The following is a 24,804-nucleotide window of genomic DNA, read 5'->3' as shown; positions in this document are numbered from 1 at the left end:
AAAACAAGACAAGAAAACAAGCAAGACAAGACAAGACAAGACAAGACACCACACCACACCACCCCACACCACATCACACCACCCCACACCACCATACCACACCACACCACACCACACCACACCACACCACAACACAACACAACACAACACAACAACTCAACACAGAAACGAAAACAAAGAATAACAGAGCTGTGGGAGATAATTATTTGTCTAACATATTCATCAAGCAACGAGAAAGCACCCAAAAATGAATCATACAGCAAGAAGTCGTCAAAAAGTGACAACACCGACCCTTTCAGCAACCTATCTAGTGGTATGTACATGAATTGCCTCCGGCGGAGGTCTTGCAGTGCAACGCAAAGCTAATCTCAGCAGAAAATGAAAACCATTCGGACACTTTCAGCGTGATATTACTACAAGCAGACATGAAGGTAAATTACTCTTGCGATGCTAACTGTGTCTTAATGCAGCGTACGAGTATTTGGCAACAACAACCATCTTCCCGGGACTTTGGTTTGTAAACAGTGGTGAGCTAATTTGGATGTAATTTTGGTATTTTTTTGGTATTTTTGATTCTTGGTATGTGTCTAAGTGGGCGGATGCTTTTATTCCACGTAAAAGTCTGGATGTATTTATGGTTGCTTACATGATGATTTGCACGGGAAGGAAAAATAATGTTCTAAAATATACAGTCCTTCTAGTGTAAACTATCATGTTTACACCCACGATTCTGTCCAGGCGTTTACATGGAATACGAGCATCCCTCCACTTTGACCCATAATAATAATAATAATAATAATAATAACAGGCATTTATAAAGCGCCTTATCAGAAGTTCAAAGCGCGTGACAACAATACATGTATACAAAAATCATACAATCACTGTCAGATTCAAACAACACATCATGCACATCTCACATCCCCAGACATCCCCATACCGAAGATCAACCGCCTGGTTATGTTTTGTGCAGTGTGAGATGTTTTTGTTTGGTTGAAATATATTTGTAAAAATTAAACCTATGTCAATCTGCAAAACTGATTGTGCATAAAATTCTCACTCAGCATAAAAAGTTGCCAGATTGTCGATTTTAGTACAGAGTGCCCCCCCCCCCCCCCCCTGCAAAAATGCCACCCATAAAAATACTTATTACTTCTACATATGTTGAACGAATTACTTCATATTTGGTGCAAATTAACTTCATATTATGCATGATCCGGCCACGAAGTTGCAAGTTTGTAACTCCAGTGGTCTGACTTTTGTGTTCTTTCGAAAAAAAAGTTCCAAATTCGGGAATCGAGTCGACAGTACAAAGTTTAGTTTTCAACTCCCAGTTCAAATAATCGACCGAAAAAAAACCATGGCTTGGTGCAGTTTAAACTTGCCATTTCAAGTAACATATTTTAGGTTTTGAAACTGAGCCATGTCGTTTGCATTTCAACGGAAGGAAACTTAATGAAATCACACAAACAGACATAGCCTATATACGGTCCTCAGTTGCGACCTAGGTCGATCAAGATGAAACAGATAACGATATGCTCCCTCTCGGACCGACAAAAAAGCTGGTCGGCAAGCAAGCCACCAAACATCTTATAATATTCTAGCCCAGACTCACATTTGGCCACCGACAAACATACGTTCAGTGCACTTTCTTCCAGATAGGTAAAAACCGGCGGAAAATTGTGTGATGCTAAAGGTGCGATAGAGAATGCTTTGCGGGGTAAACATTGCCAGAGGTCAAATGTTCCGTTCGACAGGTGAGGGAGTGATAACCATCGACCTACGGGATAAACACCTGGGCTGAAGAGAATGGGATTCAGGAGTGTTTCTTATTCTTACCTTTTTACCCTACGCGTGGTTGGTTTCCTAGTGCTGTCGGGGATTGCCATAGTTTCTGCTGCGTTTTTGTACATCACGTTTATCAGTTTCTCTCCAAAGTGTGTGTGTGTGTGTGTGTGTGTGTGTGTGTGTGTGTGTGTGTGTGTGTGTGTGTGTATGTGTGTGTATGTGTGTGTGTGTTTGTGTGTGTGTGTGTGTGTGTGTGTGTGTGTGTGTGTGTGTGTGTGCCTGTCCTACCTTTCATCTGTCTGTAGGTATATCTGTCCGTCGCCACCCCCTCCCTCTATTCCCCCTCTATCTCTTCATCACAAGCGTGGGATCGTTAACATGTGCTGGGGATCTTTTTTACCGTCATTTTCCCGTTCATCGAGTCTTTTTATTCCAATGCCCTGCACACCAAACGTGGCTGCATAAATATTTATGCTTTCTCTGATTTTCTCCCGGTATTCGAACATACGCTTTGTACATGCGCACCGCACTCTTTGGCGGTGTCCGGTCTATGTAAACAACATTGTTATAGGACATTAAGAGATAATCAGACGAGGAAGATCATGATTGTCCTTACATTTCGAGCGCAAAGCCGAAGATAGGCGTATCATCTGAATAATGTTTGACATTTTCTGGCCGGGCAGCTAAATTGCCCGTTATTATAACGGACCAGAATACCAACAGGGTCAGAAAGGAAAAGAAACAGAATATATACAGTCCAGCGCTGCATTTGAGTGAGCTGGGCAGTTGAGTGACCATTTGACTTCGGGTGTATGATTATAGCTGACCATACCACACCCACACACACTAACTGCCGTACTTTTTTATACAGGCCATAAGATAAATTGTTTTACTTATGCCGGACAGCAAAATGAAAGATAGGGTCATTGGCTATGACTGAAACCGGGCTTCCGGCTAAATGATTGGTTGGTTTAGGCGTGAACAACTGCGGAAGGTCCAGGAATAGTAGAGAAAGTTGTTCCCAGGAGAAACTTCAGATCACTACACCTGGGGACTGAAAAATACCTGTCTGAGGCAAGCGTCCAGGGAGTCCAGGCAGAGTTTGGTGCTCCAAATGCACCCACGTATCTAAATTACGCTATCAAAACACTATCTGCCGTCTGAACGAAGCGGCCAGAATAACCCTCGAGTACCTATCCCCTGGGTCATCTCAGACTCACAGTAATGCCAACCGCGCGTTGCATCTGAGGTTCGGCTTATGGCCACGGTTGAGCTCTGCACGTTTCCACCGAAATAAAATCTAAATTGAGCATCCCACCTCACCCAACCCCGAAAAAAACAACACGACGACCACCACCAACAAAATGAACCGTTTTTGCGGTAAGCAAGGTCAATCCTCGGTAGTGGTGGTAAATGTTTGTATGTTTTCCCCGATAAATTCGTCTACAAGTCTCTATTCCAAAGCTCTACCCAACCACATCTTACCGTGGCAGCGTGACCATAAGCCGAGGCAAAGGCATTGGTGATTGGATCGATGCCAAAAGCCAATCACGGTACGTCAATTCAAAAGTCCAGATCCCAGTCCCAATCTTCATCCCGAAACACACAATACCAAATCAAACCAGGCCAAACTAAACCAAGACAAACCAATCAAGACCAAACAAAACCGAACAAAATCGAGACAAACCAACCCAACCCAAACCAAACCAGACCAACCCAAACGCAACCCAATCCAGCTCACTCAACCAAACCCAAACCAAACCAACCAAATCAAACCTAACCAACCAAACCCAAACCAAACCAACCAAATCAAACCTAACCAAAAAAAACAAATCAAAAACTCACCGTTTTTCTGGCAGCAGAGTGACCATGAGACGGGTGACGGTGGCCGCAGCGAAGGCCTTGGTGACTGACCCGATGCCGAACAGCGTGTCTCCGTCCACCGGTCTCGCCGTCTCCATGTCCGCCACTCCGTACCCCAGTCCCTGACGTATCCCCTTTTTCACCACACCCAGCGACAGACCAGGGATGTTCTGGCACCCCATCATCTGGAGAGAAAAATAATAATGCAAATGAGTAGGTAAGATGGGCCTGGGTAGCTCAGGTGGTAGAGCACTGGACTTGTGATCGAGAGGTCGCTGGTTCGAATCCGGGCCGGGACGGACACGAGTCAACTGTATGTGCAGACCCAGGGACGGTTTCCTTGTCCCACCCCCGTGTCACCACAGTGGCACGTAAAAGACCTCGGTCATAAGTGCAGATGGCTGATTATCTGAAAGGGTGGCCGAGTGGTAACGCACTTGCGCTCGGAAGCGAGAGGTTGCGAGTTCGACCCTGGGTCAGGGCGTTAGCAATTTTCTCCCCCCTTTCCTAACCTGGGTGGTGGGTTCAAGTGCTAGTCTTTCGGATGAGACGAAAAACCGAGGTCCCTTCGTTGTACACTACATTGGGGTGTGCACGTTAAAGATCCCACGATTGACAAAAGGGTCTTTCCTGGCAAAATTGTATAGGCATAGATAAAAAAAAATGTCCGCCAAAATACCCGTGTGACTTGGAATAATAGGCCGTGAAAAGTAGGATATGCGCCGAAATGGCTGCGATCTGCTGGTCGATGTGAATGCGTGATGTATTGTGTAAAAAATTCCATCTCACACGGCATAAATAGATCCCTGCGCCTTGAGTCCGAGTCTGGAGATACGCGCGCGATATAAGACTTCATATAATAATTATGCTGTAAACACGCATACACTTGTGTGTCGGGGTAAAAGCCGGGAACATGCCCCTAGCTGATGGCTTTGCCGTGAGGGCGTAAAACCTGAAATTTCTATCAAGAGTAGGTATGTAGGAGGTTTGTTGGTAAGTAGGTGTGTTTTGTTGTTGTCAGAGAATGGTCAGTCCTTGACGTACCCCGTTCTTCGCCACACCAGGTAAGCGTTCTGATGATAGTTATCTCCCTGGAAGGTTCATCGTACCCACGATCAAAACTGATGTATCGTGACTCGCTATCTGCTGTCGCAACAAACAGATAAGTACAGAAAGGGGAAGGAACTGAAAGGCCAAAGGTAAATAACAATTGCTACACCCGTACCGTAGAGAATAATATTCATCTCAATTGTTCTGGAAGATGTGCATGGCCTTTGACCAGGAATAAAAACAGGTATGCAAAAAAAAAAAAAAAAAAAAAAAAGAGGTAACACGAATGCACAAGTCACAAAGAACTGTAGTAGCTAACTTAAATCCCGATGAACCTGTTTACCCCCCTTCCCTGTCATCCCTGCATACCACACTGAACGGAATCATATTCATCCTAATTGTTCTGAAAGATGTCAATGATTTTTGACCAGGTACTATACAGGAATGGAAATAATACAGATAAAAAGCGCACGCTCGTAAAAAAATGCTGTATTTTATCGAAATCCGGATGGAAGCTGTTCTACCCCCTCCCCTATCATCCTTGCATACCATCAACAGAATCATATCCAGCTTTATTGTTCTGGAAGGTGTCAACGACCTTGTCCAATGTACTGTACACGAAGGGAAGAATACAGGTAAAACAGGGATTAAATACGTGTTGGTGTTTATAAATCTTTTACATCTTAACGGCATATAGTTCCGATGTGGTAGTTTGTGATTTTTAAACAGATTGAACGGCATTTTTTGTGTATGACTATTTTACATATCTGGTTTAAATCTTAACAGCGACAGATTTGTATGCAGATAGGTGTTTTAGTTGAGAACAGTGTTTATTCATTGCACATATATTCAAATATAATATTAATGTTGTAGTCCTTCGTTTGTCTTTATGTTCTATGTACCACCACTGCAATTTCTCCATGTGAGATAATAAAGTTAATTTGATTTGATTTGATTTGAAACATACTTATGCATGTCATAAAGTGCTGCAGAAAATAGAAATCAGATGAATCTGTTTTATCCTCGCCTCCTACCCCCACCTTCCCTTCCAACCACAGGGCCGGACCCAGGGGGGGGGGGGGGGTTCCAGGGGTTCCGGAACCCCACCCCTGGAAAAAGCATGTACCTTGCTTTGAGTGGTTTTTTTTTATTTTTTTTAAAAATAAATTTTGTGTGTGTCTCTAACAAATTTTATTCAATGTGAAATCCGATGAGAAAAAGGTACCCCCCCCCCCCCCCACCTTCGCTGATTTTCCCCCCCAAAAAAGAAGGAACCCCCCCCCCCCCCCCCCCCTTACAACTCATTTGGTCCGGCCCTGAACCACGTCATGTATGCCACGAACAGAGCCCTATTTGTCTTAATTAATAATTTGGAAGATGTCCATGTCTTTCGATCAGGTAGTAGAAACAGGTAAGGCAATATATAGATACACACACACACATACATGTTGATTACTTAGCTAATAAAACATCCCGTCGGCTGTTACCAAACACATTCCTTTGACGTCGCAATGTCACGTACATCGATAGAAATAAAATGCAGCGCGGTAAGGTTATGAAGTTTGTTTGTTCGTTCATGGGCTGAAACTCCCATGGCTTTTACGTGTATGACCGTTTTTACCCCGCCATTTAGGCAGCCATACGCCGCTTTCGGAGGAAGCATGCTTGGTATTTTCGTGTTTCTATAACCCACCGAACTCTGACATGGATTACAGGATCTTTTTCGTGCGCACTTGGTCTTGTGCTTGCGTGTACACACGGGGGGTGTTCGGACACAGAGGAGAGTCTGCACACAAAGTTGACTCTGAGAAATAAATCTCTCGCCGAACGTGGGGACGAACTCACGCTGACAGCGGCCAACTGGATACAAATCCAGCGCGCTACCAACTGAGCTACATGAGCTACATGAGCCCCAGGTTATGAAGTAAAGTGTTTACTTATAGGTACCAGGATTCTCGTGTACCCCTCTTGTCAAATGCACACGCCTTCCCCTGAAAGCTCATCATCTCGGTTCTTGTTTTTACACGGAGTAACACCATCTCTCCACTTTGTCACATATCAAAAATCAACACCCCAACTGTTTTCTGTAATGAGTCGGATTTTTTTTCTATGAATTAATTAACTTTTTAGTGGCTTTTACGAAATAAATTCATCAACAAAGTCCCATTTTGGACAGAAAGTACACAGGCTGTTCAGTTTTGGTATGTGACCAAGTGGACGTTTGGTCAGACGGGTGAAGTGGCGCAGTGGTAAGACGTCGGCCTCCTAATCGGGAGGTCGTGAGTTCGAATCCCAGTCGCTACCGCCTGGTGGGTTAAGAGTGGAGATTTTTCCGATATTCCAGGTCAACTTATGTGCAGACCTGCTAGTGACTTAACCCCCTTCGTGTGTACACGCAAGCACAAGACCAAGTGCGCACGGTAAAGATCCTGTAATCCATGTCGAAGTTCGGTGGGTTATGGAAACACGAAAATACCCAGCATGCCTACCCAACGAAAGCGGAGTGAAGCTGACTATGCTCTCAGAGTATAGTGTGGGGAACCCAAATGGGCAAACGAGCTCACACGTCACCAGAATTTCTGGAACGCTGAAGAAGAAGAAGAAGGACGTTTGGTCTTATCCCATGTGAAAGCCAGGAAAGACCCGTGGTGATGAGCACGATTGTGAAAGCCAGGAAAGACCCGTGGTGATGAGCACGATTGTGAAAGCCAGGAAAGACCCGTGGTGATGAGCACGATTGTGAAAGCCAGGAAAGACCCGTGGTGATGAGCACGACTGTGAAAGCCAGGAAAGACCCGTGGTGATGAGCACGATTGTGAAAGCCAGGAAAGACCCGTGGTGATGAGCACGACTGTGAAAGCCAGGAAAGACCCGTGGTGATGAGCACGATTGTGAAAGCCAGGAAAGACCCGTGGTGATGAGCACGACTGTGAAAGCCAGGAAAGACCCGTGGTGATGAGCACGACTGTGAAAGCCAGGAAAGACCCGTGGTGATGAGCACGACTGTGAAAGCCAGGAAAGACCCGTGGTGATGAGCACGATTGTGAAAGCCAGGAAAGACCCGTGGTGATGAGCACGACTGTGAAAGCCAGGAAAGACCCGTGGTGATGAGCACGACTGTGAAAGCCAGGAAAGACCCGTGGTGATGAGTACGACTGTGAAAGCCAGGAAAGACCCGTGGTGATGAGCACGATTGTGAAAGCCAGGAAAGACCCGTGGTGATGAGCACGATTGTGAAAGCCAGGAAAGACCCGTGGTGATGAGCACGATTGTGAAAGCCAGGAAAGACCCGTGGTGATGAGCACGATTGTGAAAGCCAGGAAAGACCCGTGGTGATGAGCACGACTGTGAAAGCCAGGAAAGACCCGTGGTGATGAGCACGACTGTGAAAGCCAGGAAAGACCCGTGGTGATGAGCACGATTGTGAAAGCCAGGAAAGACCCGTGGTGATGAGCACGACTGTGAAAGCCAGGAAAGACCCGTGGTGATGAGCACGACTGTGAAAGCCAGGAAAGACCCGTGGTGATGAGCACGACTGTGAAAGCCAGGAAAGACCCGTGGTGATGAGCACGATTGTGAAAGCCAGGAAAGACCCGTGGTGATGAGCACGACTGTGAAAGCCAGGAAAGACCCGTGGTGATGAGCACGACTGTGAAAGCCAGGAAAGACCCGTGGTGATGAGCACGACTGTGAAAGCCAGGAAAGACCCGTGGTGATGAGCACGATTGTGAAAGCCAGGAAAGACCCGTGGTGATGAGCACGATTGTGAAAGCCAGGAAAGACCCGTGGTGATGAGCACGACTGTGAAAGCCAGGAAAGACCCGTGGTGATGAGCACGACTGTGAAAGCCAGGAAAGACCCGTGGTGATGAGCACGATTGTGAAAGCCAGGAAAGACCCGTGGTGATGAGCACGACTGTGAAAGCCAGGAAAGACCCGTGGTGATGAGCACGATTGTGAAAGCGTGAAGCTTAAGAACAGTACCTTTAACCACATTCAACGCAGTGACATGCGACGTTCTCGTTAATTTTGCAGGTTAGATGGATGCATGGAGGGGTGTATGGATGGATAGATTGTTGATTCCTTAAGGCCATAGCCCCATTACTTTTGCAGGTTATGAACTCGAAGGCATCTATTATTCATTCCTTGTATCTGGCTCCGTCACTACAAAAAAGGATACCCTTGTCATTGGCCAAGATGAGTAAACAAACCTTTTGGCAGCACTCATCGACACAAAAAACATTGAAGCGATGAAATTACCGTAAAAACGGGGACAGTGGAATGCGAGATAAACAAGCGAAATAATACGACCGCCAAGATGCAGCATCAGTGTTTTCTATTGCTCGCTGGTTTGCCGCAGAGCTTATTCCTTTGATAATTACTGAATTCATATCATTGAGGTCAGCAAGACTTGTTGATTATTCATTTAGTCAACAGACAATAAACCGGTTTTATGTGTGACACTTGGCATGCACGTGGGTGTGAAGCCGGGTCGAGGCTTACACAACCAGTAATTTCACGGTTCGCCAACCCTTCTCCTTCGATAATAATTACGAGTGTAGAAAGAATTCTGCGCAACCGCGTATGTCTGCAGGTCATATAGAAGTTGCGGAAATAACGACCGAATACTAAAATATGACGTCATTTTTCTTGTGTGAGACTGCATGTGTAACGTCCCATATCCAAATCATTCCAAGGGGACCGTACGGTTAGCGGTGAGGTGTTACAACGGGTTTTACACCAATCCCATATCCAGATTGTCCCCAGAGGACGTTGGTGGTTTTTTTTTTTTGGGGGGGGGGGGAGAGGAGGTTACAACGGGTTTTACACCAATCCCATATCCAGATTATTCGCGACGGTACCGTACGATTGCAATATTTGTTGAGGTGCTTTCAGGGGGGGGGGGGGGGTGTGTGTGTGTGTGTGTTACAACGGGTGTAACACCAATCCCATATCCAGATTATTCCAAGGGGACAGTACGCTTTGGGGGGTGGGGGGGGGGTACAACGGGTGTTACACTAACTCCATATCCAGATTGTCCCCAGAGGACCGTTGGATTAGGTGGGTGTTACTCCAGCAGTCTGAGACGGAAAAAATGACATCTTCGTTGTCTCGTTTCTGCACTGAATAGTCGGTCGTTCTCCTGGCTCGCAACCTCTTTAATGTCTTTGACTTGTTACGAAAGCAGACAGCGAGAACAGTTGGCATGAAGTTTAACAAGTACGCAACATCGGCGGCACGCAGCCCCCTACTGCAGTCCTCGTAACTCAGCTGTCCTGACAAGTGATACCGATAGAAAGTCACAGCACTGAGATCTGTCTACGAGTTCTGACACCCACGCATGCCTTCCTCACCTCTAAGTACAAGACACACTTGAGCTACGTAGGCCTACTCTGGTCTGAAATGCATTCGCCTGCAGCAGACAATGGGACGGTTACAGTATGAATGAATGCTGCTTGTCTCGTGTAATTAATTCTATCAACCTGAAAGACTGTCCTTAATTCAGCCCGAAGTTGACTTTGCGAAGTGTTTTCAGTGAAAATTCAGTGCCAAAGCTTTGTGCAGCGAGCTTCGCGAAGCCGACGTTGCCCATTTAATATCAGGTTTAACAATTAAATATTGATTCATTAATAATAATACTTCCTAAGATGCATTTACCTGGAGGTAATTAATCTCTTGTGTCAGGTAATTCTATTAACCTTAATTGCGAGTACATGTTGATTCATTTGGAATATCTGCTGATGTGCTTTCACCTGTAGCGGACCAGTGGCGGATTGAGGTGTGAATGAATGCTGGCAGTCCCAGGCAAATAACATTTTCTCTCCGGTAATTCTATTAATCTGAATTGTGATTACATGCTCATATATATTTGAAATATCTGCTAAGATGCTTTCCCCTGCAGTGTACCAAAGGCGGATTACAACATAAATGAATGCTACCTGTCCCAGGTAAACAACATCTTCTTTCAGGTAATTCTATTAACAATGCAATTACATTCTGATTCATGGGTACAGCAAGGTTCATCTTATGTTGAGCTGCTTCTGCAACAACAAGAACTTTGCCACACAAACAGATACTCTATTTGTGACCCTCCACCACGGAATGAGTCGCAAGTCACCTTTGCATGATTTTCATATTTTTACATTTTTCTAAAGAGTGTTTTATGCTCCATCCAGTGGTGAAAACCGTTTTAGAAAAGAGCGAAAACTGTTTGAGTTATAAGCCTGTGACTAAGGTGACCCTCACACTGTTATCAGACACTCCCCGGACTTATATTAAGCCTAGCGCAGAACCGCGCGAAGTGACATGCGACTCATTTCGTGGTGGAGGGTCACATTTGTCGAGATGCCCTCACAAATAGATTTATTTTAGCTGTAGATAAAATAGGAATGCAAGGGTGGTTTCTTGGATGCAAGAAAAGCCATTGTTTCAATGAGATGACGAGTTTATTGCACGCAATAGAAACATTCCGGAGATAACTCTATCGGGTTCTTATGTGTTGTGGAAGGGTTGCTTTTCCTTGGAAATAATGAGAAACATAAACCCACGTGATATTATAGCCAATCACTAGCGAGTGGCGTGTCCCATCGCGTGTGGAGACACGCCGCTCGCTACTTATTAGCATACCCTGTCACGTGGGTTTGTTTGCCCCAGTATTTACCCCAGTATTTGCAAGGGTGAGCAACTCTGTTGCGGTAAAAAAGAAACTAAAAAAAAACTAACGCAAAATAAACAGAAAGTTGAAAAAGATTTCGCAGATCAGGAATTTGCTACATGAAATTAATGACGTGTATAACGATCCAAACACCGGCACGGTTGTCCTAGTGGTAAGGCGTCCGCCCTGTGATCGGGAGTCGTGGGTTCGAACCCCGGCCGGGTCATACCCAAGACTTTAAAATTGGCAATCTAGTGGCTGCTCCGCCTGGCGTCTGGCATTATAGGGTTAGTGCAGGACTGGTTGGTCCGGTGTCAGAATAATGTGACTGGGTGAGACATGAAGCCTGTGCTGCGACTTCTGTCTTGTGTGTGGCGCACGTTATATGTCAAAGCAGCACCGCCCTGATATGGCCCTTCGTGGTCGGTTGGGCGTTAAGCTAACAAACAAACAAACAAACGATCCAAACATTTTCTCTCGTGGAAGTATAGAAGGGAAAAGAGCACGCGGTACCGGTAAAGGCAAAGATACCCAGACGAACATGAACTAAACAGAAGCACTTATCAGATGGGACGAAGACGACACAATGTAAGTCAATAATATTAGCTCTAAGAGCAAAATAATAGACAACACATATTCGTAGGAATATAAACTAAAACCAAATCCAAACAAAGAATGGGATTTAGAAAGTTTCGGAGGAAAAAGGCAAAGAACTAACAGAAACGGACACAACTTGCAAATACTGAAAGCCAAGAAAACAATTCCCAGGGAGACACACGCTTGCCGGTATAGATGAACAAAACGAATAAATTGCAAAGAATATGCATTATCAAAAACACAGTATCAGACAGATATGACCAAAAAGAACTGAACTAAAAGGACATCTAAGCCCTGGCCATGAATCCTCAATAAAATCGTCAAACCCATTGGGAAATCTAGAGGCACATTGGCTTCGTTACTACAAAACGTATGAGGCAAACTTATTCAACTCGACAGGTCCTAGGGTGAACGGAGGGGGCGGGAGTGATGATCCATAGCCAAGGGGAACCGCACTATTCTTTCCCTCTATTTTGTCAGGCACGATTCCGTTTCCTTCGCTATAGTCCATGTACCATTCTTTACACTGGACACTGGCCAAGGTGGTCAATTGCTTAATGGACTAGGACGTTGGGTAAGGAAAACAAGGCTGGCGAGCGGTCAGTAACGAAGGAAAGGGTTGTAGGAGCTGGTGGTATCGATGTAACTTCTTCATCGTGGGCGATTGGAAAGAGGTACCACCCCCCCTCCCCCCTCCCCCCTCCCCCCTCCCCCCCTCTCCCCTCAGAAAATGAAAAAACAAAAATACAGGGGAAGAAATAGCGTGACGGAACCTTTTAAACGTCAAAAGAAAGGTAGGAAAGAGGGGGGAGGGAGAAAGAAAGAGAGAGAGAGATAGAGAGAGAGAGAAAGAGCGGGGGGAACGAACGAACAAACGAACGAACGAACCAACTTTATTTTTCGAGGGTAATGGAGTAGATACAGCAAAGATCTTTTTTCATCCAGCCCTCGCCCAAGAGGGAATTAACTAAGCAGTGCATAATATTAAAGCAGAAGAAGAAGCAAAGAAGGGGGAGAGAGAGAGAGACAGAGAGAGAGAGAGAGAGAGAGAGAGAGAGAGAGAGTGAGAGAGAGAGAAAGAGAGGGGGTACATTGTCAGAGAGCACAGGGACAGGGAGCCATGCAGACTGACAGACTAGAACAACAGACAAACAAACAGAAGGGAAAAAACACAGATGATGACATGCGAAAACTCAGTCAACCCTCACCTCGCCAACGAAGGTGTACAGTCGGTCTTCCTCCTCCATGGTGAAGACCTTCTCCTCCACCTCCTCCACCACCCCTCCAGAGACGGCTCGGCGGTGTCTCCTTTGATCCTCCCTCGTCCCCCCACTCCCGTCCCCTCCACTCCGTTCGTCAAACATGTTTTCCCACAGCTCCATCCTCTGCTTCGTGAACAGGTCCTTCAGCATGTTATGAAGCTTCTCCGCTGAGAACGTTTTTCTCCCTTGTTTTGGGAGTTGTCCTTCTGGAAGTGCGTCCGAAGACACTCCTGTCGCTAACACGAAGAGGAGCGCTGTAACGAGGAACATTTTTTTCGAGGTTTGTGAGAGTATTGAGGAAGAGGAGGAATTTGAAAGAAGAGGAGTGCAGGATTTTCTGTGTCCGTGTGAGAGTGTCCTTCGGTGTCGATGGCTGCACAGTTCGTGAGATGGCGATGATTTGGATCGCCCGTTTTGTTCCGTGACTTGCTCTTCTGGTGGTTCTAAGCTGAAGTGAGCGGTGTCTTCCATTCTTCTCTCTTTAGAAGCCAGAGACTTTCCGATTAGTTTAGGCCTGTTTTCCTTCACGAGATTCCACGAGTCAAAAACTGACCATCACTCGGCCAAAATGAACTTTCACAGTAACGAAGGATCCCGCCTTTTCTGGGATTTCTCTTTCACGAGACCAAACGACGATTCCGATGTGTCGGCTTCAAATCCGAACAGGATCTGTAGGAAAACAGAACCATATCAATACGTCAAAATACAAAAACAGACACACTGCTAACGGTTAACAAATTTAGAATAAAAAACCCAAGAAAGGTAATTAGTATTTAGAACGTTTCAATTTTGACAAAACAAGACATTCAGAAGTACATCGTCCCAAGGGACGGTGTCTCCTTTTCAGAGATCGGACCCAGAACATATTCATCTAAGTTTCTGTAATCTATTTAATTTGTCTCGTAATCATTTTGTTCACCTCACCACAGTCACTGTGTTGTTTAGTTGTTCACCTCACCACAGTCACTGTGTTGTTTAGATTTCGTAATTATGTGTTGTCTGGTCATTATAAAGACCATTGGGTCGATGCACTTAGGAATGTCTTGTTTTGTCAACAACAAAAAAACACGTTCTAAATACTTGCCTTTCTTGATGTTTGATTCATACTAATGTGTATGCATATGTCAAGGCACACTCCTTCCCTGTTGACGTTGGGCTCACCATCTCAGATTTGGCCAGTCTTTTACATGGGATAAGACCATCCCTCCACTTGGTTATGGGATAAAACCATCCCTCCACTTGGTCATGGGATAAAACCATCCCTCCACTTGGTCATGGGATAAAACCATCCCTCCACTTGGTCATGGGATAAAACCATCCCTCCACTTGGTCATGGGATAAAACCATCCCTCCACTTGGTCATGGGATAAAGCCATCCCTCCACTTGGTCATGGGATAAAGCCATCCCTCCACTTGGTCATGGGATAAAGCCATCCCTCCACTTGGTCATGGGATAAAGCCATCCCTCCACTTGGTCATGGGATAAAACCATCCCTCCACTTGGTCATGGGATAAAGCCATCCCTCCACTTGGTCAAGGGATAAAGCCATCCCTCCACTTGGTCAAGGGATAAGACCATCCCTCCACTTGGTCATGGGATAAAACCATCCCCCCACTTGGTCAAGGGATAAAGCCATCCCTCCACTTGGTCATGGGATAAAACCATCCCTCCACTTGGTCATGGGATAAAGCCATCCCTCCACTTGGTCATGGGATAAAGCCATCCCTCCACTTGGTCATGGGATAAAGCCATCCCTCTACTTGGTCATGGGATAAAACCATCCCTCCACTTGGTCATGGGATAAAGCCATCCCTCCACTTGGTCAAGGGATAAAGCCATCCCTCCACTTGGTCATGGGATAAAACCATCCCTCCACTTGGTCATGGGATAAAGCCATCCCTCCACTTGGTCAAGGGATAAAGCCATCCCTCCACTTGGTCAAGGGATAAAGCCATCCCTCCACTTGGTCATGGGATAAAGCCATCCCTCCACTTGGTCAAGGGATAAAGCCATCCCTCCACTTGGTCAAGGGATAAAGCCATCCCTCCACTTGGTCAAGGGATAAAGCCATCCCTCCACTTGGTCAAGGGATAAAGCCATCCCTCCACTTGGTCAAGGGATAAAGCCATCCCTCCACTTGGTCAAGGGATAAAGCCATCCCTCCACTTGGTCATGGGATAAAACCATCCATCCACTTGGTCATGGGATAAAGCCATCCCTCCACTTGGTCAAGGGATAAAGCCATCCCTCCACTTGGTCAAGGGATAAGACCATCCCTCCACTTGGTCATGGGATAAAACCATCCATCCACTTGGTCATGGGATACAACCTTCCCTCCACTTGGTCATGGGATAAAGCCATCCCTCCACTTGGTCATGGGATAAAACCTTCCCTCCACTTGGTCATGGGATAAAACCATCCCTCCACTTGGTCATGGGATAAAACCATCCCTCCACTTGGTCATGGGATAAAACCATCCCTCCACTTGGTCATGGGATAAAACCATCCCTCCACTTGGTCATGGGATAAAGCCATCCCTCCACTTGGTCATGGGATAAAGCCATCCCTCCACTTGGTCATGGGATAAAGCCATCCCTCCACTTGGTCATGGGATAAAGCCATCCCTCCACTTGGTCATGGGATAAAACCATCCCTCCACTTGGTCATGGGATAAAGCCATCCCTCCACTTGGTCAAGGGATAAAGCCATCCCTCCACTTGGTCAAGGGATAAGACCATCCCTCCACTTGGTCATGGGATAAAACCATCCCCCCACTTGGTCAAGGGATAAAGCCATCCCTCCACTTGGTCAAGGGATAAAGCCATCCCTCCACTTGGTCATGGGATAAAGCCATCCCTCCACTTGGTCATGGGATAAAGCCATCCCTCCACTTGGTCATGGGATAAAGCCATCCCTCCACTTGGTCATGGGATAAAACCATCCCTCCACTTGGTCATGGGATAAAGCCATCCCTCCACTTGGTCAAGGGATAAAGCCATCCCTCCACTTGGTCATGGGATAAAACCATCCCTCCACTTGGTCATGGGATAAAGCCATCCCTCCACTTGGTCAAGGGATAAAGCCATCCCTCCACTTGGTCAAGGGATAAAGCCATCCCTCCACTTGGTCATGGGATAAAGCCATCCCTCCACTTGGTCAAGGGATAAAGCCATCCCTCCACTTGGTCAAGGGATAAAGCCATCCCTCCACTTGGTCAAGGGATAAAGCCATCCCTCCACTTGGTCAAGGGATAAAGCCATCCCTCCACTTGGTCAAGGGATAAAGCCATCCCTCCACTTGGTCAAGGGATAAAGCCATCCCTCCACTTGGTCATGGGATAAAACCATCCATCCACTTGGTCATGGGATAAAGCCATCCCTCCACTTGGTCAAGGGATAAAGCCATCCCTCCACTTGGTCAAGGGATAAGACCATCCCTCCACTTGGTCATGGGATAAAACCATCCCTCCACTTGGTCATGGGATACAACCTTCCCTCCACTTGGTCATGGGATAAAGCCATCCCTCCACTTGGTCATGGGATAAAACCTTCCCTCCACTTGGTCATGGGATAAAACCATCCCTCCACTTGGTCATGGGATAAAACCATCCCTCCACTTGGTCATGGGATAAAGCCATCCCTCCACTTGGTCATGGGATAAAGCCATCCCTCCACTTGGTCATGGGATAAAACCATCCCTCCACTTGGTCATGGGATAAAGCCATCCCTCCACTTGGTCATGGGATAAAACCATCCCTCCACTTGGTCATGGGATAAAGCCATCCCTCCACTTGGTCATGGGATAAAGCCATCCCTCCACTTGGTCATGGGATAAAACCATCCCTCCACTTGGTCATGGGATAAAGCCATCCCTCCACTTGGTCATGGGATAAAACCATCCCTCCGCTTGGTCATGGGATAAAGCCATCCCCCCACTTGGTCATGGGATAAAGCCATCCCTCCACTTGGTCATGGGATAAAGCCATCCCTCCACTTGGTCATGGGATAAAGCCATCCCTCCACTTGGTCATGGGATAAAGCCATCCCTCCACTTGGTCATGGGATAAAGCCATCCCTCCACTTGGTTATGGGATAAAACCATCCCTCCACTTGGTTATGGGATAAAACCATCCCTCCACTTGGTCATGGGATAAAGCCATCCCTCCACTTGGTCATGGGATAAAGCCATCCCTCCACTTGGTCATGGGATAAAGCCATCCCTCCACTTGGTCATGGGATAAAGCCATCCCTCCACTTGGTCATTGGATAAAGCCATCCCTCCACTTGGTCATGGGATAAAGCCATCCCTCCACTTGGTCATGGGATAAGACCATCTCTCCACTTGGTCATGGGATAAAGCCATCCCTCCACTTGGTCATGGGATAAAGCCATCCCTCCACTTGGTCATGGGATAAAGCCATCCCTCCACTTGGTCATGGGATAAAGCCATCCCTCCACTTGGTCATGGGATAAAACCATCCCTCCACTTGGTCATGGGATAAAGCCATCCCTCCACTTGGTCATGGGATAAAGCCATCCCTCCACTTGGTCATGGGATAAAGCCATCCCTCCACTTGGTTATGGGATAAAACCATCCCTCCACTTGGTCATGGGATAAAACCATCCCTCCACTTGGTCATGGGATAAAGCCATCCCTCCACTTGGTTATGGGATAAAACCATCCCTCCACTTGGTCATGGGATAAAGCCATCCCTCCACTTGGTCATTGGATAAAGCCATACCTCCACTTGGTCATGGGATAAAGCCACCCCTCCACTTGGTCATGGGATAAAGCCATCCCTCCACTTGGTTATGGGATAAAACCATCCCTCCACTTGGTCATGGGATAAAGCCATCCCTCCACTTGGTCATGGGATAAGACCATCCCTCCACTTGGTCATGGGATAAAGCCATCCCTCCACTTGGTTATGGGATAAAACCATCCCTCCACTTGGTCATGGGATAAAGCCATCCCTCCACTTGGTCATGGGATAAAGCCATCCCTCCACTTGGTCAAGGGATAAAGCCATCCCTCCACTTGGTCATGGGATAAAGCCATCCCTCCACTTGGTCATGGGATAAAGCCATCCCTCCACTTGGTCAAGGGATAAAGCCATCCCTCCACTTGGTCATGGGATAAAACCATCCCTCCACTTGGTCATGGGATAAAGCCATCCCTCCACTTGGTCATTGGATAAAGCCATACCTCCACTTGGTCATGGGATAAAGCCATCCCTCCACTTGGTCATGGGATAAAGCCATCCCTCCACTTGGTCAAGGGATAAAGCCATCCCTCCACTTGGTCATGGGATAAAGCCATCCCTCCACTTGGTCATGGGATAAAACCATCCCTCCACTTGGTCATGGGATAAAGCCATCCATCCACTTGGTCATGGGATAAAGCCATCCCTCCACTTGGTCAAGGGATAAGACCATCCCTCCACTTGGTCATGGGATAAAGCCATCCCTCCACTTGGTCGTGGGATAAAGCCATCCCTCCACTTGGTCAAGGGATAAGACCATCCCTCCACTTGGTCAAGGGATAAGACCATCCCTCCACTTGGTCATGGGATAAAGCCATCCCTCCACTTGGTCAAGGGATAAGACCATCCCTCCACTTGGTCATGGGATAAGACCATCCCTCCACTTGGTCATGGGATAAAACCATCCCTCCACTTGGTCATGGGATAAAGCCATCCCTCCACTTGGTCATGGGATAAAGCCATCCCTCCACTTGGTCAAGGGATAAGACCATCCCTCCACTTGGTCATGGGATAAAACCATCCCTCCGCTTGGTCATGGGATAAAGCCATCCCCCCACTTGGTCATGGGATAAAACCATCCCTCCACTTGGTCATGGGATAAAGCCATCCCTCCACTTGGTCATGGGATAAAGCAATCCCTCCACTTGGTCATGGGATAAAGCCATCCCTCCACTTGGTCATGGGATAAAGCCATCCCTCCACTTGGTCAAGGGATAAGACCATCCCTCCACTTGGTCATGGGATAAAACCATCCCTCCACTTGGTCATGGGATAAAGCCATCCCTCCACTTGGTCATGGGATAAAGCCATCCCTCCACTTGGTCATGGGATAAAACCATCCCTCCACTTGGTCAAGGGATAAAACCATCCCTCCACTTGGTTATGGGATAAAGCCATCCCTCCACTTGGTCAAGGGATAAAACCATACCGACAATCAACAACCTTTTTGCCTATTGTGCAAAGTGGGATTTTTTTAATTAATTTATTTCCTAAAAGCCACTAGCTAGTGTCAATCTGCAAATTAAATTCCAAAAGAAATATCCACTTTGCAAGGGAAGCAGTGGTGGTGATTTTTGGTATAAGTCCAAGTGAAGAGATGGTATTCTCCTGTGTATGTAAAAGCCTTGGCAGATCTGAAATAGTCCGCGGAATTGTTTTAACAGGAAAGACTGTGCGTTTTACAATCCATAGGCATAGCACCAGACATTCAAACAATACAATGTGAACAGCCGTTTCGATTTATTTCTCAGAGTCAACTTTATGTGCAGACTCTCCTCGGTGTCCGAACACCCCCCGTGTGTACACGCAAGCACAAGACCAAGTGCGCACGAAAAAGATCCTGTAATCCATGTCAGAGTTCGGTGGGTTATAGAAACACGAAAATACCCAGCATGCTTCCTCCGAAAACGGCGTATGGCTGCCTAAATGGCGGGGTAAAAAACGGTCATACACGTAAACTTCCACTCGTGCAAAAAACACGAGTGTACGTGGGAGTTTCAGCCCACGAACGCAGAAGAAGAAGAAGAAGAACAGCCGTTTCGAGTCACTATTTCTACACGACTTTTTTTGGTCTCGCTTCTTTCCAGAGTTTCGTCCTCGATCATTTCTTAGCCAAAATTCCATCAAAGTGTGTGAATCACATCAAAACCTATTTTAAGAATCCGTTTAGCCTCGTCTCAGCTCCCACTCAGGTGGATACAAAAATATCTCAACATAAGAAAGAAAATCACACAGCGTTGCTATGTAGTAACAATTACAGTATCTCCACACGTGCGGCTACTCCTTTGCATTAAGGACTGGGTGGCCGAGTGGTAACGCACTTGCGCTCGGAAGCGAGAGGTTGCGAGTTCGACCCTGGGTCAGGCCGTTAGCAATTTTCTCCCCCCTTTCCTAACCTAGGTGGTGGGTTCAAGTGCTTGTCTTTCGGATGAGACGAAAAACCGAGGTCCCTTCGTGTACACTACATTGGGGTGTGCACGTTAAAGATCCCACGATTGACAAAAGGGTTTTTCCTGACAAAATTGTATTGGCATAGATAAAAAATGTCCACCAAAATACCCGTGTGACTTGGAATGATAGGCCGTGAAAAGTAGGATATGCGCCGAAATGGCTGCGATCTGCTGGTCGATGTGAATGCGTGATGTATTGTGTAAAAAATTCCATCTCACGCGGCATAAATAGATCCCTGCGCCTTGAGTCCGAGTCTGGAGATACGCGCGCGATATAAGACTTCATATAAAAAATTAAGGACGATACTTTGAGCTTGTCTTCAGACGCTTCGGGCTGCTGGTTATGCTGCTTCAGATTAGCGTCTTTGAAGTATGCTGCACTGATGAGTGTTATCAGTGGTCTAATAAGGTATCGTGAAACCCCCTTTTAAGACCTCCAAAAAACTGGGGGGGGGGGGGGTGGGGGTGGTCTTACTAAAGGGGTTACACTGTATACGCAGACCGTGTAGTATCACTTACTGTGCTGCTTGGGATATATTTATGCGTCTGACCACCTGTTGAGAATGCAGAATGAAAGTTTAAGAAAATGGTGTTTTTTCAAAAGATGCTCGGTAAATCGAGAGCTCGACACGTAATGCGTATTAGCTTTTGTTGGAGTTTGTGTCCCTACTTTCCATTCTCTTTACAACTGTGATTTAATTGAATTAAATCAAGTTTAACGAATAAAATGGAGATAAAAAAAAAACCACACACCCACTGTTCCTACATAAGATTCAGCAGGCGTTACAAACTATACGAATAAAACCACCTTGTATGTTTAAATGAAATGAAAACAAATTACAAGCGAGTTCATCATCATTAAATATCCTTATTCTTTCTGTCCGAATTTGTTTTAATTTTTTTTATCCGCTCTTTTTTTTTTCTTTTTTTTTTTCCTCTATTTTTCTTCTTTCTTCCTTTCCAATATCTCACCTTTACCCCCCAAAAAGCTTGCAATTCAATTCGAACCGTGTTTGGCACAAAATTGCCCCCGCGTACATGCAATTTTGAGTACTGTTCACAGGTAGTCGCGACACCGTCTATCTCATCGTCGTCTCTCTCACACAACGCATAATAACAGATTTAACATACAACGCCAGTAGATGCCACAGAAAAACAACACCACTGCCTGTCGATCGTGTCCAACCACTCGGAGAATTCTGCCAAAATCGGAACAGCCTTCGAAAGTGCTTCTGTCACGAAAGGTACACTTGTTGTTACTGTTGTTGCTGTTACTGTTGTTGTTGATGATGTTGATGTTGTTGTTGTTGTTGTTGCTGTTGTTGTTGATGTTGTTGCTGCTGCTGCTGTTGTTGTTGTTGTTGTTGTTGTTGTTGTTGTTGTTGTTGTTGTTGTTGCTGCTGCTGCTGTTGTTGTTGTTGTTGTTAGTGTTGTTGTTGTTGTTGCTGCTGCTGCTGCTGCTGTTGTTGTTGTTGTTGTTGTTGTTGTTGTGTTTGTTTTTTTCTTCCTCTTCTCCTTCTTCTTCAAGTTTGTGATTGTATTTCCGTTTGTTCCTCTTCGTCTGCTTGAGGGAGGTACACTGGTTGAATAGTAGGACAGGTCAGGGATTTTATGGGGGCGGATTTATTTTGGGGCCGGGTGGGAGTGGGAGGAATAGGTAGCGGTGAGAGAGGGCGGTAGGGATATATGGTGTGTGTTGGGGGGGGGGGGGGAGGGGGGAGGAAGCAGGGTGGGCTGGGGTGAGGGGTTGTAAGTGAGAAGAGGCGGTGGTACAGGGGAAGGGGGCTGGGTAAGTTTGAGAAGAGAGACCGATTGGGGGGGGGGGGGGGAGGGGGTATATTGATGAAACTAAAGGAATGACTAAGACTTATATAGAAAACTCTTGTATTCCCTTTTGCTCTCGAGTTCAAGTAAATATGACAGAATGGAACATAGACACACTACAGTTAGGACATTAATCAGTATTGCCGGATCGGGAACAATTATGGATAGGAATGTGTTTTGACTAAATGTTTTAACATTGAGGGGGAATCGAGACGAGGGTCGTGGTGTATGTGTGTGTGTGTGTGTGTGTGTGTGTGTGTGTGTGTGTGTGTGTCTGTGTGTGTGTGTGTGTCTGCGTGTGTGTGTGTGTACTAGTAGAGCGATTCAGAGTAAACTACTGGACCGATCTTTATGAAATTTTACATGAGAGTTCCTGGGTATGATATCCCCAGATGTTTTTTTCCTTTTTTCGATAAATGTCTTTTATGACGTCATATCCGGCTTTTTGTAAAAGTTGAGGCGGCACTGTCACACCTTCATTTTTCAATCAAATTGATTGAAATTTTGGCCAAGCAATCTTCGACAAAGGCCGGACTTTGGTATTGCATTTCAGCATGGAGGTTTACAAATTTATTAATGACTTTGGTCATTAAAAATCTGAAAATTGTAATTAAATTTTTTTTTTTATAAAACGATCCAAAATTACTTTTATTTTATTCTTCATCATGTTCTGATTCCAAAAACATATAAATATGTTATATTCGGATTTAAAAACAAGCTCTGAAAATTAAAAATATAACAACATATGATTAAAATTAAATTTCCGAAATCGTTTTAAAAACAATTTCATCTTATTCCTTGTCGGTTCCTGATTCCAAAAACATATAGATATGATATGTTTGGATTAAAAACACGCTCAGAAAGTTAAAACGAAGAGAGGTACAGTAAAGCGTGCTATGCAGCCACAGCGCAACCGCTACCGCGCTAAACAGGCTCGTCACTTTCCCTGCCTTTTGCACAAGCGGCGGACTACGGTCAGTGTGAAAAAATGCAGTGCGTTCAGTTTCATTCTGTGAGTTCCACAGCTTGACTAAATGTAGTAATTTTGCCTTACGCGACTTGTTCTTTCTTTCTTTCTTTCTTTCTATCGCACCTCCGTTGCAGGCTTTTTTTTCAATCGTTCATTGAAGAAAAGAGAAAGAAAAGAACAGCCCTTCGCATCTATATATATATATACGCTCGGTAAACTGAAAAAAAGAAAAAAACAGCAGCAAGTGGACGCCTGTTCTTTAACGTGGCCAGGTCTTGGAACCCCCGACTTTCGTTTTTTCTCACCTGTTGCGCGTTCAGATATGTGAGCGCCCTAAACAGTTACTGGAAATACGCTCCATCCATGTCAGACATTGCCCATCGAACTTGCTTGCATTCAGGAGTGCAGGTTTTTTGTATTAGTTATTTTTTCTCAAGGTTTAGAAATATGTTTGTATAGGTAGTGTGTTTTTTAACTGTTTGAACGCGTTCTCCAAATACTAAGAAGTTTTTTTGTACAAAAACTGACAAGTGCTCTTTTTTTATTGCAATGACTCGTCCAAACGCAATTTTTTTTAAATTTGTTTGTAGCCGGTTTTGTCTTATATTTGAATGTGTACATTTCTTCTTACCAATCAACTTTGGCGATACAGGTTCAACTTTTGTATATATATATTTCAACAACACGAACAACACATAATGAGATTTGTCTCTCAATTTATAACACTGTCCGTCTATTACTCTATCACACACAACACGTTTCAAATTAACTTCTATCAAAATAATTATCACATACCTCATTTAGCGAAGGAAAGTATCCACGTTCGACAAATCACATATATCAAGCTCACTTCCACGGAAGCAGCAGTACCGTATATTCCTCCAAGTCACAAAATAATTTCCCTACCGGCACCGTTTCGGTGAGAAAACACTAAGCAAAGTTCCATGGATGTATACGCGCTACTCAACTCCACTTCGCTCGCCCGGCGACTGATGCGCAGGCTGGTATGACTGACTGAATGCCTGTGAGGAAAACGCCGAGTCAGTAATCATCACTGAGTCTACAGCGAAGCCGGTGTCAGTGCATTTTTGGCCAACGTTCCGCTACCTCATTGAGCCAATAGACGATAGATGTTCGGAAATAACTCTGTTGGGATTGTATGGGTTGTGAAACAGTGAATTCATACTCTTGCTTTTAGTGAGGCAAACTTTTCCACGTGACATTATACTAACGAGGGGTGTGTCTGAAACACGTGTGGACAAGTAGCACGTGTTGAAAGATTGCCTCACTTTTAGTTTAAGCAGGAGTATTCACTCTGGAACAACCCATACAACCCACACAACCCATACAACCCATACAACCAACACAACCCATACAACCCATACAACCCACACAACCCATACAACCCATACAACCCACACAACCCATACAACCCATACAACCCATACAACCCATACAACCCACACAACCCACACAACCCATACAACCCACACAACCCATACAACCCACACAACCCATACAACCCATACAACCCACACAACCCATACAACCCACACAACCCATACAACCCATACAACCCATACAAC

At 45.6% G+C, this 24,804-nt stretch overlaps 1 protein-coding gene across 2 annotated transcripts in view; it reads right to left on the bottom strand.

Moving 5' to 3' along the window:
* LOC138968423 (uncharacterized) overlaps positions 1–24,313 on the bottom strand; it is a 64,069-nt gene extending 39,756 nt beyond the window's left edge. The window contains exons 1-3 of one of the 2 annotated variants that reach the window (XM_070341003.1): positions 24,014–24,313; positions 13,158–13,880; positions 3,631–3,833 (exon numbers count right to left, since the gene is read on the bottom strand). In XM_070341003.1, the coding sequence (XP_070197104.1) occupies positions 3,631–3,833; positions 13,158–13,682 (728 nt within the window). In that variant the 5' untranslated portion in view covers positions 13,683–13,880; positions 24,014–24,313. Of the gene's footprint in view, positions 1–3,630; positions 3,834–13,157; positions 13,881–21,555; positions 22,014–24,013 lie in introns of those variants that run through there. The other variant, XM_070341004.1, reaches the window with a different exon arrangement.
* Positions 24,314–24,804: the final 491 nt, after the last annotated feature.

This window comes from Littorina saxatilis, linkage group LG6 (assembly GCF_037325665.1).
Source record: "Littorina saxatilis isolate snail1 linkage group LG6, US_GU_Lsax_2.0, whole genome shotgun sequence".
Lineage (NCBI taxonomy): Eukaryota > Metazoa > Mollusca > Gastropoda > Littorinimorpha > Littorinidae > Littorina > Littorina saxatilis.
The sequence above is the reverse complement of the archived record's forward strand: the minus strand, read 5'-3'. Positions and strand labels throughout refer to the sequence as shown.